This window comes from Salvelinus namaycush, chromosome 16, assembly GCF_016432855.1.
Source record: "Salvelinus namaycush isolate Seneca chromosome 16, SaNama_1.0, whole genome shotgun sequence".
Classification (NCBI taxonomy): domain Eukaryota; kingdom Metazoa; phylum Chordata; class Actinopteri; order Salmoniformes; family Salmonidae; genus Salvelinus; species Salvelinus namaycush.
The window spans coordinates 15983391-16003026 of NC_052322.1; the positions used below are offsets into that span (position 1 = coordinate 15983391).

Here is a 19636-nt window from a genome sequence, read left to right on the forward strand (position 1 = left end):
TCACCAACTAGATGGCATCGTGAGGAAGGAAAATTATGAGGATATATTGAAGCAACATCTCAAGACATCAGTCAGGAAGTTAAAGCTTGGTTGCAAATGGGTCTTCCAAATGGTCAATAACCCCAAGCATACTTCCAAAGTTGTGGGAAAATGGCTTAAGGACAACAAAGTCAAGGTATTGGAGTGGCCATCACAAAGCCCTGACCTCAATCCTATAGAAAATGTGTGGGCAGAATTGTGTGCGAGCAAGGAGGCCTACAAACCTGACTCAGTTACACCAGCTCTGTCAGGAGGAATGGGCCAAACTTCAACCAACTTATTGTGGGAAGCTTGTGGAAGGCATTTGTGGAAACATTTGACCCAAGTTAAACAATTTAAAGGCAATGCTACCAAATACTAATTTAGTATGTAAACTTCTGACCCACTGGGAATGTGATGAAATAATTAAAAGCTGAAATAAATAATTCTCTATACTATTATTCTGACATTTCACATTCTTAAAATAAAGTGGTGATCCTAACTGACCTAAGACAGGGAATGTTTACTAGGATTAAATGTCAGGAATTGTGAAAAACTTTAAATGTATTTGGCTAAGGTGTTTGTAAACATCCGACTTCAACTGTATTTACAAATGATTTTTTCTGACTGTCCACAATTTTACATGTGACCCATATCAGATTTGCTCATTCACACAGATGTAGCCTCTGAAGTAGCACACACATTTCCTGTCACTGTTCCTTTACATTTTGGGGCGGTTGTCATGGTAAAGGTCATGCCCCAAAAAATAAACATTTGAGCAAAAAAATCTTATCTGATGGTTCCGTCAGAGGTCACATATGGAGGATCGAGTTTGTATCAGAATTCAGATCCACATATGGAGGTGGTGTAAATAGGAAGTCAAAATATCAGATTCCATGTGGTTTTTCACTGTTCACACATTAGGGAAAATATCAGAAAGTTATCAAATAATAATAATGTATTAAGCTGCCTGTGTAAACGAAGCTTTACGCTTTTTAAGTGACAAACCACTTTCTATAAAAAAAATTAAATGTGATATTCGACATGTGATACAGTAGTTTCTGAGTTACAGCCTCTGTTTAGTCATTAACACAAAGACCATGGCCAGTGTGTGTCTCTGTGTGTGGTAGCTGGAGCAGGAAACTAACATGAGGCTAGCATGCCGGTGGCTGGCTGCACTCCTCTGGTACTATTTGTTACTTTATTCACCTTTTAGTAGGACTTCCTACAGGCAGTACATTCCAGGTCTCAGCCAGCCCAGGGCTAACTGGACACCAGAGGCTGTATGAATGGATAAGAGCCTGTCATCACTGAATACTGACGTACAAATCCAACGGCAGTAAAAATGGGAAATTACAATCAAATCTATCACTGTGTACTTGTAAATAAAATTGTAGCTGCATTATTTTGCTTCATCAGTATCAAAATTCCTGACATAGGAATTATTTGGCCATTAAAAGTGTGGGGGTGTATGTATGTTTACACACCTATGAACCTATGAATGTTACTGGCTAGGCTGAGAAATCTGTGTGTGAGCGCGTGTCTGCATGTGTGTTTGAGTACAGTATGCATGTTTACGCACCTATGAACTCGTGCAGGAAGACGAGCGAGGCGATGTAGCAGGCCAGACTGAGCAGCTCGGCTACGATCATGAGCCAGTGCCATGTCTGGATGGTGAGCGCCACCATCAGCAGCTCAGTGAGGATCAGTGAGGTGAAGGAGATGGCCACGATGTGGACAAACTCTGACTCAAACAGCAGCAACGCCCCATACATAATGATACTGCCTAAGGAGCACAGAGAACAGGCAGCACAACGTCAAGAGCACTGCCATTGCTTTGGCGTGTAGCTGTGTATGTTTTTTTTTGTTAATTATCAACAACAACAAAAAAATCAATCAATTAATCAGTAAATGAATCAAACAACCGGCAGACACTTTGGTGCCATTAAAAAGCATGATTGAGTGGCTACATACAGTGCCTTCAGAAAGTATTCAGACCCCTTGACTTTTTCTTACATTACAACCTTATTCTAAAATTGATTTAAAAAAATCATGAATCTACACACAATACCCCATAATGACAAAGTGAAACAGGATTTTTGAATTTTTTGCAACCAAGCCATGAGGTCGAAGGAATTATCTATAGAGCTCCGAGACAGATCTGAGGCACAGATCTGGGGAAAGGTACAAAAACATTTCTGCAGCATTGAAGGTCCCCAAGAACACAGTGGCCTCCATCAGTCTTAAATGTTAGAAATTTGGAACCACCAATCAGGCGTTTATGGTAGAGTGGCCAGACGGAAGCCACTCCTCTGTAAAAGGCACGACAGCCCGCTTGAAGTTTGTCAAAAGGCACCTAAAGGACTCTGACCATGAGAAACAAGATTCTCTGGTCTGATGAAACCAAGATTGAACTCTTCGGCCTGAATGCCAAGCGTCACGTCTGGAGGAAACCTGGCACCATCCCTACTGTGAAGCATGGTGGCGGCAGCATCATGCCGTGGGGATGTTTTCAGCGGCAGGGACTGGGAGACTAGTCAGGATCGAGAGAAAGATGAACGGTGCAAAGTACAGAGAGATCCTTGATGAGATCCTGCTCCAGAGCACTCAGGACCTCAGACTTGGGAGAAGGTTCACCTTCCAACAGGACAATGACCCTAAGCACACAGCAAAACAATGCAGGAGTGGCTTTGGGACAAGTCTCTGAATGTCCTTGAGGGGCCCCGCAAGAGCCTAGACTTGAGCCCGATCGAACATCTCTAGAGACACCTGAAAATAGCTGTGCAGCGACACTCCCCATCCAACCTGACAGAGCTTGAGAGGATCTGCAGAGAAGAATGGGAGAAGTTATTATTATTATTATTATTATTATTATTACCACAGCAAGTAAGGTACTTGGAGTCAAACAGACAGGCCTGGATGAGATCTTTAAGGTCAGGGCCCTCCGTAAGGCTCACAAAATCATTTTAGACCCAAGTCACCCCCTGTACCTGGACTTTGAATTACTCCCCTCTGGGCGCAGGTATAGGGCACCCCTCAGCAGGAAAAATAGAACGAGACAATCATTTGTGCCAGGTGTGATATCCCTCTTAAATAGCTCGGGCAAATGTTCCCATTGACCCCGTAAGGCCAGCAGGCTAGTCTTTGTTTTAAATGTTTTAAATGTTTTATTTCTTATTTCTTACTATTATTATTATTATTTTTTTTTATTGGTGCGTGACTGTTATTGAAAGTTGTATTGTCAATCTTGTTTTGTATTTAACGCCACTTTAAATGTGTACATGACACTGCAACAAAATTTCCCCATGGGGACAATAAAGTAAGTAAGTAAGATCCCCAAATATAGGTGTGCCAAGCTTGTAGCGTCCTACCCAAGAAGACTCAAGGCTGTAATCACTGCCAAAGGTGCTTAAACAAAGTACTGAGTAAATGGTCTGAATAGTTATGTAAATGTAATATTTCCATTTTTTATTTTTAATACATTTTGCTTTGTCATTATGGGGTATTGTGTGTAGATTGATGAGGGGGAAAAACTATTGAATACATTTTAGAATAAGGCATTAACGTAACAAAATGTGGAAAAAGTCAAGGGGTCTGAATACTTTGCGAATAAATTATATGTACAGAGCCAGACAAAATTTTGGACACATCTACTCATTCCAGGGTTTTTCTTTATTTTTTTACTATTTTCTACATTGTAGAATAATAGTGAAGACATCAAAACTATGAAATAACACATATGGAATCATGTAGTAACCAAAAAAAGTGTTAAACAAATCAAAATATATTTTATATTTGAGATTCTCCAAAGTAACCACACTTCACCGTGACAGCTTTGCACACTCTTGGCATTCTCTCAACCAGCTTCACGAGGTAGTCACTTGGAATGCATTTCAATTAACGGGTGTGCCTTGGAAAAAGTTAATTTCCTTCTTAATGCTTTTGACACATCAGTTGTGTTGTGACATGGTAGGGGCGGTATACAGAAGATAGCACTATTTGTTAAAAGTCCATATTATGGCAAGAACAGCTCAAATAAGCAAAGAGAAACGACAGTCCATCATTACTTTAAGATATGAAGGTCAGTCATTTCAGAAAATGTCAAAAACTTTGAAAGTTTCTTCAAGTGCAGTCGCAAAAACCATCAAGCACTATGTTGAAACTGGCTCTCATGAGGACCGCCACAGGAAAGGAAGACCCAGAGTTACCTCTGATGCAGAGGATAAGTTCATTAGAGTTAACTGCACCTCAGACTGCAGCCCAAATAAAAGCTTCAGAGTTCAAGTAACAGACATCTCAACATCAACTGTTCAGAGACTGCGTGAATCAGGCTTTCATGGTCAAATTGCTGCAAAGAAACCACTACTAAAGGACACCAATAATAAGAAGAGACTTGCTTCGGCCAAGAAACACGAGCAATAGACATTAGATAGGTGGAAATCTGTACTTTGCGATTTTTGGTTCCAACCGCCGTGTCTTTGTGAGACGTAGAGTAGGTGAGCGGATGATCTCCGCATGTGTGGTTCCCACCATGAAGCATGGAGCAGGAGGTGTGATGGTGTGGGGGTGCTTTGCTGGTGACACTGTCTGTGATTTATTTAAAATTCAAGGCACACTTTGGGCTCCCGAGTGGCGCAGCGATCTAAGGCACTTCATCTCAGTGCTAGAGGCGTCACTACAGACCCTGGTTCGATTCCAGGCTGTATCACAACCGGACGTCATTGGGAATCCCATAGGGCAGCATACAATTGGCCCAGCATCGTCCGGGTTAGGGTTTGGCCGGGGTAGGCCGTCATTGTAACTAAACATTTGTTCTTAACTGACTTGCCTAGTTATATAAAGGTAAAAAATATATATATATATATATTAAAAAGCATGGCTACCACAGCATTCTGCAGCGATATCCCATCTGGTTTGCGCTTAATGGGACTATCATTCGTTTTTCAACAGGACAATTACCCAAAACACACCTCCAGGCTGTGTAAGGGTTATTTGACGAAGGAGAGTGATGAGTGCTGCATCAGATGACCTGGCCTCCACAATCACCCGACCTCAACCCAACTGAGATGGTTTGGGATGAGTTGGACCACAGAGCGAAGGAAAAGCAGCCAAGTGCTCAGCATATGTGGGAACTCCTTCAAGACTATTGGAAAAGCATGCCTCATGAAGCTGGTTTGAGAGAATGCCAAGAGTGTGCAAAGCTGTCATCAAGGCAAAGGGTGGCTACTTTGAAGAATCTAGAAGTTTATAACTTTTTTTATAATTTGTTTAACACTTTTTTGGTTACAACATGATTCCATATGTGTTATTTCATAGTTTTGATGTCTTCACTCTTATTCTACAATGTAGAAAAACGTTTAAATTTTTTTTTTTTTAACTTGAATGAGCAGGTGTGTCCAAACTTTTGGCTGGCTCTGTAAATCACAAGGGTCATTTCAATTCATGTGGCACAGGGAAACTCTCTGCGACAATAGTGACAAAATTAAGACAACACCTGTAACTGTAATGCTCAACCTGAACCTTGGCTCTGCTTATTCTGTTATTCAACACTTTGCTATTATGAAGAAAAATGGACAATTGAAATACAACTAAGAAAGTTTTCAACACAGTACAACCAGATCTATATATTTTGCATTTAAAAAAAGAAGGGAATCGATGTCGAGATTTCTCACAGTTTCCCATGTCAGGAAGAGGAAAAGGAACTTTTTCACTTTCCATCTTTTTTTTTTAACGCTTCCATAACCTTTCTGATTGTTAATGTGACCTCTAAAAAGGGACGTAAAAACACACTTCCTGAGATTGAAAATGTAATTAATACCAACAGATCTAACATGGGATGTATCATAGTTCTGTATTGAATACAGCGGCATTCTCATCACATTGAGCAAAAATTGTGGAAGGGTCAGGGTCAGACACAAGTCATTTTCCTGTTAGACATTCGTATACATTTGACAATAAAGTAACCTTCTTCTCATTATTATTATAATTTTTTTTAAAGCATACAAAACATTGCCTCCGTGGAAAACTGTAACGGAATAAATACCAAACAACCCACCAACGGCCTTAAACACAGAAACCAGGCCCACTCAATAGCAAAGAAGGCGGAAAAAGGATCATGGCTAAGGATCTTCCATCAACTGGAATATTCTGCTAAACAAGCTATTTGGAGAGGGAAAGGTGGGAGGTAAGGGTTGAGCACTGAGCGGTAGACAAAAGGTTTAGGGGTGTAGTTTGGATGCTTCTGGCAACGCCTTTGCAACACAAATGGGCCGTGTGGTAAAACCACCTTAGGTTATTTAACATTTACAAAGCACAGACATAAATAAACTCTACTACTAGCAATTAAGAAGAAAGCGTGTGGGCTGGTGGGGAGCATCATGGATCCTACACCACAGGGCAGGGCAGTTTCTAAAGTACTATCTGTGTGAGAGGCCGAAGGGATTAGTTGTTTTCCAACAACAAAACATAACATTCCTATCTATAGGAATGCATATCAATAGATACTCAAGCTACCGAATGTATCATTATTCCACAACCGACTTACCTTGATAAATACTTATTAGGACCCATATCAGAAACGTCTTAAAGGACAGAGGTCGACCCTGAAAAAGAGGAATATTCAGAACGATTTTAACAATGAATCCACACACAATAAGTACTAAACGTTTAATGAAAACTGAGATATGTGCAAATATGTGTGTGTAAAGTATTATCGAGGGTGAAAAGAAGTTTATGCAGTATGTATTAAAACAATGTTTCCCTGTCATAACACAATGCAAATTACACAGCCAATAAAGACATGTATTACCTTCAGGAGATCCTTATATAACTCAGGATAGAGCATGGCTACTTCTGACTTCACATCTTTATCCAACACAAGGGAGAACACAGGGAACATGGTGTAGATGGTGGAGTAGCTAAAACAAAGAACATTCACAAAAATAATTAGCAGATTGCAGACGATAGTAGAGAATAATATTATTTTATTTACAAAAAAAACCCACGTCATTTCTCAGACACGTCATTACCAGACATTAACTGCCAGAGAACATTAACTGTAGGATGTAAAATACTTTACTTTCGGATTGAAGCTTCACGTATGGTTATGTGGCTACTAATATTAATTCTCACAGATTTCAGTACAGATCTGACCTCCATTCTAAGGCTGGACAGAGGGGGTTTTGATGAGTCAGTAGGGTTCAAGTCATCTCATAGTAGTGTCTTAGCAACACTACGTCAACACAATCTAACTATCAACAAAACATGGAGCTAACACATAGCTGAAATGCCATTGTGATAAGCCACCACTATTCAGAAAAGATCAGCTCACCCAATAATGAGGAATCCTTGGTAGAGGGGGACAGAGGCAAAGTAGAAGACAGAGGAGAACACAGCCTGGGGGATGAAGAAGAGATCACAAATGAGTCATCATTACCGTATGTAGAACTTGTGTGGTTAACTTTGCATTAACAACTGTAATACACAACTACAAAACACCATTGACACAATTTGCCAAAACTATCTACACATTACTTTAATCTAAAAATGAGTCAATTGATTGAAGTAATAGCTCTAAGAATAGATTATAAAATAAATAATAAACCTATTATTATCACTCTGGGGAGGTACTACTTCTACTACGTAGTTTAGAAATCTGACTAACACTGACTACTAGTATGATTCTACATGGTTTGAGCAGCAGCCAGACATAGAGCTGGGCCAGCTCATGCCCTATACCAAACAGTTAACAGCTGTGGCTGTGGGCAGCGTTAATTCGAGACACATGGGGGCCTCACTATCGAATGAGTCTATGGCCTGGTGACTCACATGGCTTTCCCTTTTTCCTTGGTCTGGGAGACTAGCAGGCTGAAGAGCTGGATGCATGGGCTGTGATACTCACAAGGGCTGAGGCTTGGGGTTGACACTGAAAGCTGTGGCCTCCCAGAAGAGCTCCTGGGGTCCCTTGCTCTGACTCACTCCCCACCCTGCTCCAACTCACTATGCCTGGCCCTAGGTACCCTCACTACCCACTGGAACTGGGGCTCTGGGGCTGGTTCTGCAGGGTCCCAAAGAAGCTTCTGGCACTCCCTGTCCTGACTCACTCCACACCCCGCTCCACCCTTTGGTACCCTGGTCCTGCCTACCTGCATGGTGCTGATGCACAGGCTCCGGTGGATGACAAACTGGGAGAGGCCGGCAGATCTTTTGTAGCTGTTCCGCCCGTGGACCATGAGGAGTCGGCCCAAGTGCTTGAACTGAGTCACAGAGAAGTCTGCAGCCAGCGATGCCTGTTTCCCTTCCTGTCAACAAACAATGTGGTGGTGGAAAATAAGAGACATTTACAAAAAGGTTAGCAAAGGTCTTCTTTAACCAGAAAAACACTTTTTACGAGTGTATATAAAGAATACTAGGTCCAAAAGTTTAGAGGAAAAGTTTAAACTAAGTAATCAACTGAAAATTGGAAAGGCCAAACTGCCACTGAGTAAATACTGTATAGTTCCCCATTTCTGCCAATAATTACCAACTATTGAGTTTATGTGGAGCTCTTGTCCTTATTTGCTGAATGGGTCAGAAAGAGCAATCTGTCAATGAGGTAGGAACTCTGCATGGTTGACCCGTCAGCACTACAGTTCAAGCAGTCCCAATCAGAACAGAAAGACAATACCACTCTGTCACATTCATTTCCTCTACACCCATGACATGCAGTCAAAAAGGAATCATCTGTGCATGATATGACATAAACAACTGACAAATGTATGTTAAAAAGACACTCTGGCCAGATGGAAGCCAACTCTCAGGAAACACACAACACATACCGATGGAGAGTGTGTGTGTTTGTGTGAAAGCAGAGTGTCAAGGCGACAGGGACAGAGAGATTCTTACTTTGCCCTCCACTCCCACGCCACAGTCGGCTTCCTGGATCATGCTGACATCGTTTCCTCCGTCCCCTAAGAGAAAACAAACAGATATCAGTGGAAGTGTCAGGAGAAATACGTCTGTTAATGTGCCTCACAAGAGAGAGGGCTGTGTGTGTGTGTGTGTGTGTGTGTGTGTGTGTGCAACTCCCTTGATCTGACCTCTGCAAACTGTTTATCAAGACCACATCATGAAAACAATACCATTCAACATCTTTAACATACAGATCAGCAACCCTGCAGTGAATTGCCATTGGAGAGTTTCAGTGAGCTGAATTGTTAACACTGTAATGTCCCAATAGAGAAAAGCTTGGGGGCTGACACTGGGAAGACTCACCTACAGCGCAGGTGAGTTTGCCTGTGCGCTCCTGCAGCAGCCGGACTATCTGGGCCTTCTGGGTCGGAGCGCAGCGGCAACACACCACGGCAGGACACTGACATGCCAGCTCCATAAACTCGTACTCATAGAACTTCAGACACACCTGCAGGAGAAGCAGAGTATGACAGACGAGGCTTGAACAACAAGCCAGGGGCCAACGACCGACTGTGGTTTACGTCTGTATTTTTATCAATGATGTAGACTCCTTCCTCAACGTCTGTTACATTTATCTAGAAAGTTGTCAATTGAGACCCAAAACAATTCAGCAGTGTGATAGGATAAAACTCAAAACAAGCCGAGGGTTCTCAAGTGTCTCAGTTAGACTTTTTCCCATGTTAGACTGACTCTTACCAATACCACAGCCACCACTAAAGGCCTCTTCAGTAACAGTGCTTTGGTTCGTCTTACACAGATAAGGTAAAGTGTTCAGAGGGAGGACGGTGCTCAGCTTACCTCCAGTGAGTCCCCTGATATGACCAGGGCACAGTCGTGTTTCCTCCGGAAAGCGTTGAGCTCCAGGTGGGCCTCTCCTCGCGTCGTCACCTAGGACCACAGACAGTACAGGGCTAACCATCACGGTCACAGACATACAGACACACAGATAGCTATCTAACCCACAGGAGTAGCTGCTCTCCTTACTGTAACTGTCATCCACACTCTAGATTAGCATCAGGGTGAACTGATCAACTGTCAACGGAGCATGCAAACCATAACCAGAACATGTGATTTGAAATGCCAAAGTAAGTTATAAAACCATAAGGAGGACCAGCTCAACCATGGATAATTTTGTGGGTTTCTATAGACTACTATTTATTACCAAATATGGAGGTTGATTGTAAACATCCCATAGTTTCTGCAACTCTATCAAACTCATATGTGGACTCAATTTAAAAAAATGTGGAACTGGAAATGACCGCAAGACATCAATCTGTCAACCAATGTTCTGCACTGGTATGGCTATATTCCTCTCCTATTGCCTGTTCATACATCAAGTCGTCAACCCAGGTGCCATTTGTGTCGAACCAGGAAGCCAATAGCAGATGCCCTGGCTATTGGTCCAATCTAAAGTCACAGCCCCTGCCCTGCTCCGCTGGGAGAAGCAAGGGGACTGTTTTCATGCTGTGCCAGCCATTGTTATCCTCTTCCAGTAACAACTGTTGTACACAACTCCTAACATTCCTATGGCAAACAAGCTCTCCCTTTCTGCAACTGGAGATCGGCCAAAAGGGAACTCAAAGGACTATCAAAGCAGTAGTGCAGTTTGAGAGCTAAGCCTGCAAAAAAAATTAGGAAGTTAGGTTCTCTGTCACTGTGTTCCCCAAGGGAGTGGTTCAGCTGGTCCTTACCAGCCTGTTTCCAGACCTGGGTTCAAAAACTATTTGAAATCTTTCAAATACTTTGAGCGTTTTCTTTAGCCTACCTGGAGCGTCGGGTTGGCGGGGTTTGTACTTTTGGGACGTATCTATTGTTTATATTGCAACAGGGAAGATCACTCAACCACATCTAAAGTATTTGAAACCAGATTTTGAGAGCTCAGGTCTGTTTTACACTGGCTTGGATGCTAATTCCTGTGTGAGGTATTTATTGTTGGGCTTGCCAGCTATCCAGCGGATCTTGGCTGGGCTGGGGGACTACATAACCACCGCTATGGGCCTTCACCACACAGAGGATGGATGTCCCAATAAGGTCAGGGCAGACAGGAAACTGTGGATGCCCCTGTGAACTAGGAATGACTCCTTATGCTAAAGCTATTTATTCTAATCCACAATAAATATGATATTGAAATAGCAGTGGTAAAACAGAAAAATGCCCTCTACTGCTTCTCCACTCACCGATCTAAAGATGTGGATGTCCTGGTTGCGGGTCACCAGATGGGCATTCTTAGCCGTGCACGTGGCTGTTTCCAGCTTATCTCCAGTTAACATCCACACCTACACATGTAATAACAGTTTTAAATGACATTTCTGTGTGATTAACATTTTTTACTTTTCTTATCCACATTCAAACAATGACATAACAACAGTTACAGAGGGCACAAAGCCCAGGGATAAATAAAGTGTATTGAAGTGAACTGCTAAGTGTTGTTGCTATGCGGCAGTCTCCATCTGCCCCGGTGACCTCCCCTGACCTTGATGCCTGCATTGCGTAGGATCTCCAGGGTGGGCCGTACATCAGCCTGAAGCTGGTCTTCTACCCCCGTCAGACACAGCAGCTCCATCTCCATCTCCAGGCTCTCGATCACCGTGGCAACCTTCAGAGACCGATCGTGCACACTCAGCTTGGCCTGGATGTATCGGGCCTGTGGGTGGAGAAAGTAGCAGGGGAGAAAATATGAAGAAAAGATTTCAATTGGATGCCTACAATATTGGAATATAGCATGTTGGAGTTGAACTAGATTGATTTATCAACTGTCAGACATACAAATTCGTCAAATGTAACACGTTCTGGATGGTCAGAGGAATAACAACATCGATCAGCAAGTAAACACCCAGTAGTTTCCAGCTCAGAGGGCAATTTTCAGTGTGAGATAAAGCAAAAACTATCTGAGTGACTCACTCAGGAACACAAACTCTATGAGTGAGTCACTAAGCTAGTGAGTCACCACCGCCCACCAGCCAGCTCACAAAATTATACACTCCAGCAATGGGGCTGGGGCTGCAGGGGAGACACTGCCTGCCTCGCTCGCCCTGAGAATGGGTGTGTGTGTGATCTGAGCATCAAACAACAGGCTTTGACATTTAAAGAACAATGGTGAAAGTATCTGTGGAAACTATTTAGTTTTTGTATTTGTTGTTGTTGGCAGGTACTAGGTTGATATACAGGACATACCAAAACCTGTACAGTGCGTGCTATGTTGAGGAATATAAACAGATTAGTTATACATTGAGTGTACAAAACATTAGGAACAACTTCATAATATAGAGTTGCACCCCCTTTTGCCCTCAGAACCGCCTGAATGTGTTGGGTCATGGACTCTTCAAGGTGTTGAAGCGTTTCACAGGGATGCTGGCCCATGTTGACTCCAATGCTTCCCACAGTTGTGTCAAGCTGCCTGGATGTCCTTTGGGTGGTGGACCATTCTTGACACACACGGGAAACTGTTGAGCATGAAAAACCCAACAGCGTTGCAGTTCTTGACACACTCAAACCAGTGCACCTGGCACCTACTGCCATACCCCGTTCGAAAGCACTTAAATATTTTGTCTTGCCCCTTCACCCTCTGAATGGCACATATACACAAGGCATGTCTTAACTGTCTCAAGGCTTAAAAATCCTCCCCTTCATCTACACTGATTGAAGTGGATTTAACAAGTGACATCAATAAGGGATCATAGTTTCATCTGGATTCACCTGGCCAGTCTAATGTTTCGTATATTGTCATCCTACAAAAAAAATATTTTACTGAAATCTCCTTGGGATTGTGAGGAGTGGTAACCAACACAATGATTAACTGGGGCACAACAACACAAGAAGAGGGAGGTGCATCAACTAGTAAAAGTTAACAATTAATGTTGTTATAACTGCTATAACACACTCGGTATCATCTTTCATTCTCAGACATCAAAATTAATTCACATTCTCTTTACGACACAGTCATAATAAAACCAACACCATGTAGGAATGAACCTACTGAGTCTTTATGACCTGCTATGTGGATGTGCTCGCAGAAGCCAACTCAAACCAAGATGGATACCCTGGGCTTCAGTCTCACTAATGAATTTGCCAAATGGATATGAAACACTGAAATGTCAAGGTCACCGACGGCGGGCTTGGTTACTCAGGACAGTCAATTCATTCTCCATTAAACAACATCCTCCTCCTGTTGGCTTTGGTTATGGCACAGTCCCGACCGCTAAGTCCCGTACCCTATGGATCAACGTGATGACAGAAACATTTAAGCTCGTTCAAAGACAGAGCGGGAACGCTACTAACCTCAAAGTCTTGGTACTGTTCCTCTGTTAGAGACTTCTTGGAAACGACCAAGACCCTCAGACCTTCCCTGGCCATATTTCCACACTGGAAGAAAGAGCAAAAGTAACACTAAAATATTAATATCAGAACAGAATGTTCAAACATACACAACGACTCTGACCCCCCCCCCCCCCCCACAAAAAAGGTTAAATTGACATCAACCTCTAAAGATGACCTCAACATGATATATTCAAATCAGGGTGGTCTTTTATTCAAACTAAAATTACTTGTTCTAGACTTGAGGAAGGAAAATCTACCTCTTCTTCCAGCCAGTCGTTATACTGGACAATGCCAGCCATCACCACATCTGCACCCTTCATGTAGAAGCTAATCTCTCCTGTAGACTCATCCTGTAAAACAGACCACTGTCACTACCTAAACTCCATGCTTGACAAACAAAATAGAAGAAAAACATTGACATCAATCAATAAGGTACATTCCGGGGCTTCCCCCTGACTCTCAGCACTTGTGTAGGGATGCACATAAAAATATGAGTTTATTATTGTCAGTTGGTTGCGTAGAAAGGGAAACTTAAGTTTGGTCTCAAACATGCTTCAAAATATTTTCTTGAGGAACCCAAGTTCAACCCCAGGCATCCTGAAGTAGAGTTATACCAGGTCTATCCAAGCCAACAACAATAGTTAGTCATGCAGACTGCACAGAGACTTAGTCATAGGGTTCATAGCCGGGTAAAGTCTTTTTCAGATCAGTCTTCGTCTTGATGGATCACTGGACCAATGCCCAGGTTCAAAAGCCAGAAAACGTATCATTTCAAAAGAGCAGTTGGCCCCACTGGTGTCAGCTATAGAATGTATCTTTCAAAAGAGCAGTTACATCCAAACACTAACAGTTGGCGGGCAATCAAGCAAAATACAAATCATCTTCCACAATACATTAGTTCAGCTACGGAAGGCAAACACCGCTGGCAATTGTAAATGGATGACTGGAATTTGCATTTTCAAACCAGATTCATATCCCAGTCAGCAGCACTTACTCGAACTATGATTCCCATCCGCTTGCTCTCATAGGTGAAGGGGAATATCTGCAGGATGGTGAAGTTCAGGATCTGTCCACTAGGAGTCCTCAGCTGCATGGAGTTGTGGTCCCGTCCGACCAGGGTCAGTCCAACACTCTCAGTCCACTGCACCAGCGACACCTAGCAAGGCAAGGCAGAGGAGACAGTTTGGTGATTGGTGGTTATCAAAATAGATCCGTTTGGTGAGGTAAATGGAGAATGGACCATTTTAACATGATGTACCTTTTCACAGGAAATAGCAATAAGCAGGAAATATCAAACTGAACAAAGAGCACAGTTCTACTTCAGCGCAAATCAATAATAAAAGCATTTCTGCACTCAAAGAAAATTGATTGACAAATTGATTGAACAAACTAGGAAGATAATCCTTTTAAAAGACGCATGCTGCATGTTTTTTCTGGTTTCTTTTGAAGGGCACATGAGGATAAAGCCAGATTTTTTATTATTATTTGACTAGTCAGTTAAGAACAAATTCTTATTTACAATGACGGCCTACCAAAAGGAAAAAGGCCTCCTGCGGGGACAGGGGCCTGGGATAAAACATTAAAAAAACAATATAAATATAGGACAAAACACACATCACAACAGGAGAGACACAACACTACATAAAGAGAGACCTATAAGACAACAATATAACAAGGCAGCAACACATGACAACACAGCATGGTAGCAACACAACATGACAACAACATGGTAGCAGCACAAAAACATGGTACAAATGACATTTGGAATCATTGAAGTAATAATTTCCGGGGGGTCAGAAGTTATTAATGTCCCAAAACTTCCAGATATTAGCACAAGATCAAAAACACAATTCATCCCTCATGCCTACACTAACCGCTCTCTAATATACACTGAGTGTACAAAACATTAAGAACACCTGCTCCTTCTAATGACATAGACTGACCAGGTAAATCCAGGTGAAAGCTATGATCTCTTATTGATGTCACTTATTAAATCCACTTCCAATCAGTGTAGATGAAGGGGAGAATTTTTAAGCATTGAGACAATTGAGACATGGATTGTGTATGTGTACCATTCAAAGGGTGAATGGGTAAGACAAAATATTTAAGTGCCTTTGAACAGGGTATGGTAGTAGGTGCCAGGCACACCGGTTTCTGTCAAGAACTGCAATGCTGCTGGATTTTTCACGCTCAACAGTTTCCTGTGTGTATCAAGAATGGTCTACCACCCAGAAGACACCTAGCCAAGCATCGGAGTCAACATGGGCCAGCATCGCTGTGGAACGCTTTCAGCACCTTGTAGAGCTGAAGGCAAAATGGGGGGGGGGTCAACTCAATACTAGGAAGGTGTTCCTAATGTTTGGTAGACTCAGTGTAGATCTCAGATGGACAGAACGAGGCATCGGTTGGACCCTAAACACCCAAAGTCCAGTCCCAAACCATGACTCCTCTCCCCCAGCTAACAAATAATACTTATTCCATGCTAATATTTGGTCTGAGGCTATGCTTGGCTAAGGTTAGCCCTGAGCTGAACTCCATGAAGCTCAACACAGCTCTGACTATTTCGTGCGTGGGTCATACAAGTTGGGGAGAATGAAGAACTTGACTTAGTCATGGTAACATTAGTAAGGCTACATTCACTGTGAAGGCATGCAGTGAATCGGCCTCCACCACAACAGCACCACTTGTTAATGGGAATGTCTAGAGTTTAATTGAGCTGAGTCTGCTACTGGCAAATGGTTGGAGTCAAAACCACAGCTTGGCATAAGCGAAAGTTCTTAATGGTCCTGCTTGGAAGAGGAACCGTCAAGAAATACTTGATATACTCTTCCGGCTTTTTGTTATAGGAACACACTTCTCTTGAGTAGATATGCTGCTCAATATTTTAGACATAATATATAAGATATACTAAATAAGCAGATGTAAAAGCATAAGCTGTGGAAAAATTCCTCCACACTACAACTAGGACTCTTCATTTAGATTGTATTAACAACAAAAACGAGTTATGTCTGCCAAACAGGTATCACATCCAACAGAACAAAACAAGTTAGATAAATGGCTCGTGAAAGGATTCCTACCAAAAACCACACATCCAACTGTCACTGGCATTGTGACCACGACAACCAGCAGCCAAAACTATATCTCTCTATGGACTTCCTGAGAAGCCATTGGAAAGCAAACTGAATTTGAACCCAGATCATATCAAGCGGATAAAATATACCTATAGTAACAACAGCAAAAAACATTCAATCAAGAAAGGAAATGTCTACACATTGACTGATATTGTAATCTGTGAGAAATGTTACCCCACAATACATTTTCTGGAAAACAATGCTCGTATTGCATGAAGTTCAGCATACACTAGGCCACAACTCACCACAAAGAAACTTCTGTGGGCCATATCAAAGTATCTACTATGAAGGTAGGAGACTCAAAGGGTGGATAGGCTAAGCCCAATGGACTGGGGAGCACATTAAGGAAATCCGTATTTACACCGCAGGAAATGGATCAAGCTAAATTCCCCCTCAGCCTTCTTCCTGGAGTTCAAACGATTCACAGTGATCCAGGTCACAGCTAGGTACATGTGGAATGTAATTTGTCTCCTCAAGGTTTCCTTCAAGGGCAGCAGGTAGTCCACTGCAGGGACTGATAAGGGTTCAAACTGCAAAACCATTTGAAGTGACTCTCTCCATATTTTAATCTGGATTCCATTCTTCTACTGTCACCCTACCTACTGTAATTGGCGTAGTGACAATTCCTTTTAACCTTTGAGGCTGTTGAGTAGGCAACTCACATTTCTCACAGGCTATTTTGGTGTATGTTGGTCTATCGTTAACGAAGGAGTATATTATAACTGCGCAGAGGCAAATACTAACATCCTCCGGTTGCTGTGTTTATGGACAGCGATGTCTAGTATTGAGGGTGAGCCATTGTGTACCTCGTCTGGGCTGGCGGCCTGGTAAACCCTACAGGTGTCCTCATAGTGCTGCTCTGCCTCGGCCTGGTCCGTCACGCCGTTGGCCTCGTACACGGGCGTCACACAGTGCACCAGGGCGATGGCCTTCACCGCCTCATGCACACGGCTGCTGATGGTCTTACGAACCTTAGTGGCCGCCGGAGCTCTGGATGCTGGGACGTCGTGAGAGGGCTGTGGGGAGGAAGGTGTACAAAAGAAAAGTTAGCCCACTGAGTTGGATTATAAGCATCGGTCTACCTGCAAGGTTTTCAATGATTGGTAGAGCGGGTTTTTAAACCTAACTTTTGTCTCAGCTATTCATTGATTGACAAACAGTCAGTGGTGGAAAAAGTACCCAATTGAGTTAAAAGGTACCTTAAAAGAAAATGACTCAAGTAAAAGTGAAAGTCACCCAGTAAAATACAACTTGAGTAAAAGTCTCAAAGTATTTGGTTTTAAATATACTTAAGTATCAAAAGTAAAAAATCATTTCACATTCCTTATTTTAAGCAAACCAGATGGCAAGATTTATGTTTTTATTTTATTTACGGACAGCTAGCGGCATACTCCAACACTCAGACATAACTAACAAACAAAGCATTTTGTGTTTAGTAAATGCGCCAGATCAGCGGCAGTAGAGATCAAATCAAATTGTATTTGTCACATCCACCGAATACAACAGTTATAGATAGACCTTACAGTGAAATGCTTACTTACAAGCCCTTAACCAACAATGTAGTTTTAAGAAAATAGAATTAAGAAAATATTTACGAAGTAAAAAATAAAATAAAAAACACAATACAATACCAAAAATGAGGCTATATAAAGGGGGTACCGGTACCGAGTCAGTGTGTGGGGTTAAAGGTTAGTCGAGGTATTTTGTACATGTAGGTAGTGGTAAAGTGACTATGCATAGATAATAAACAGTGAGTATCAGCAGTGTAAAAACAAAAAGGGAGGGGGGGGTCAATGCAAATAGTCCGGATGTCCATTTTATTAATTGTTCAGCAGTCTTATGGCTTGGGGGTAGAAGCTGTTAAGGAGCCTTTTGGTCCTAGACTTGGCACTCCAGTACCACTTGACATACGGTAGCAGAGAGAACAGTCTATGACTTGGGTGACTGTCTCCTGAATGGGAAAAGGCGTTGTCTTGCCCTGTTCCCAACTTTCTTGGTGTGTTTGGAACATGATAGTTTGTTGGTGATGTGGATACCAAGAAACTTTAAACTCTCTACCCGCTCCACTACAGCCTCGTCGATGTGAATGGTGGCGTGTTTGGCCCTTCTTTTCCTGTAATCCACGATTATCTCCTTTGTCTTGCTCACGTTGAGCACGATGACCAGGGATTTTCTCTTGATAAGTGTGTGAATTGGACAATTTTTCTATCCTGCTAAGCATAAGAAATGTAACGAGTACTTTTGGGTGTCAGGGAAAATGTATGGAGTAAAAAGTACATTATTTTCTTTAGGAATGTAGTGGAATGAAGTACAAATTGTCAAAAATAGAAATAATAAAGTACAGAAACCCCCAAAAACTACTTAAGCAGAACTTTAACGTATGTTTACTTAAGTACTTTACACCACTGCATACAGTCATCAGATAAATACATTATTTGTGGGAAAAACATGGATCTACTTGTACCTGTGAGCTGCCGTATCACTATGGTAACCTAGTCAAAGTACATGAAATATGTGTTTTGTTTGTAGTGCTAAAAAAATAACACTTCTCTGAACTGACTCAGTTCTAAAATGACTACCACACAAAGCCATTTGACTATTTAACCTTTATTTAACTAGGCAAGTCAGTTAAGAACATATTCTTATTTACAATGACGGCCTACCCCCCGGCCAAACCCTCCCCTAACCCGGGACGATGCTGGCCCAATTGTGCACCGCCCTATGGGACTCCCGATCACGGTCAAATGTATTTATCCAGCCTGGGAACGAACCAGGGTCTGTAGTGACGCCTCTAAAATTGCAATGCAGTGCCTTAGACCGCTGCGCCACTCGGGAGGCTTAACCCTTCCTTACCATCCACAAAGAGACCCACGGCAAGTAAACACAACCAGATGTGTGAAGAAAGAAGAAAAATGAACAATCAGCTTTACTATCTTGCTGCGGTTATTTTTAGGCCAGGCGTTGTGTTTCCACAGGGGTCAATGATGGCGCCATTAAACTAGGGCCGGCCAGTGTTAGTGGGCTCTGGGGCTAGTGGCTAATCCGGTTTCCTGCTCCACTAACCTCTGGTGTCAAAGGGACAAAAAGTGTCATTATGGGTCGGGAAGCATTAAGCCAAACAATAATCACACAGCTGATATGTTGCTAAAACAATATGCCCCAAAGACAAGGTTTTTGTTACTTGTTTTAACACAGAATTTCAAACATTGACTGTCTCACCG

General features: G+C 42.3%; 1 protein-coding gene across 1 annotated transcript in view; it reads right to left on the minus strand.

Moving 5' to 3' along the window:
* LOC120061079 (probable phospholipid-transporting ATPase IIA) overlaps positions 1–19636 on the minus strand; it is a 41307-nt gene that overhangs the window by 3672 nt on the left and 17999 nt on the right. Inside the window, exons 14-27 of the mRNA XM_039010601.1 lie at positions 17222–17431; positions 14279–14440; positions 13542–13634; positions 13246–13329; positions 11441–11611; positions 11145–11243; positions 9766–9855; positions 9271–9415; positions 8902–8966; positions 8163–8318; positions 7349–7413; positions 6827–6935; positions 6563–6620; positions 1601–1804 (exon numbers count right to left, since the gene is read on the minus strand). Of these exons, the coding sequence (XP_038866529.1) occupies positions 1601–1804; positions 6563–6620; positions 6827–6935; positions 7349–7413; positions 8163–8318; positions 8902–8966; positions 9271–9415; positions 9766–9855; positions 11145–11243; positions 11441–11611; positions 13246–13329; positions 13542–13634; positions 14279–14440; positions 17222–17431 (1711 nt within the window). The remainder of the gene's footprint in view (positions 1–1600; positions 1805–6562; positions 6621–6826; positions 6936–7348; positions 7414–8162; positions 8319–8901; positions 8967–9270; positions 9416–9765; positions 9856–11144; positions 11244–11440; positions 11612–13245; positions 13330–13541; positions 13635–14278; positions 14441–17221; positions 17432–19636) is intronic.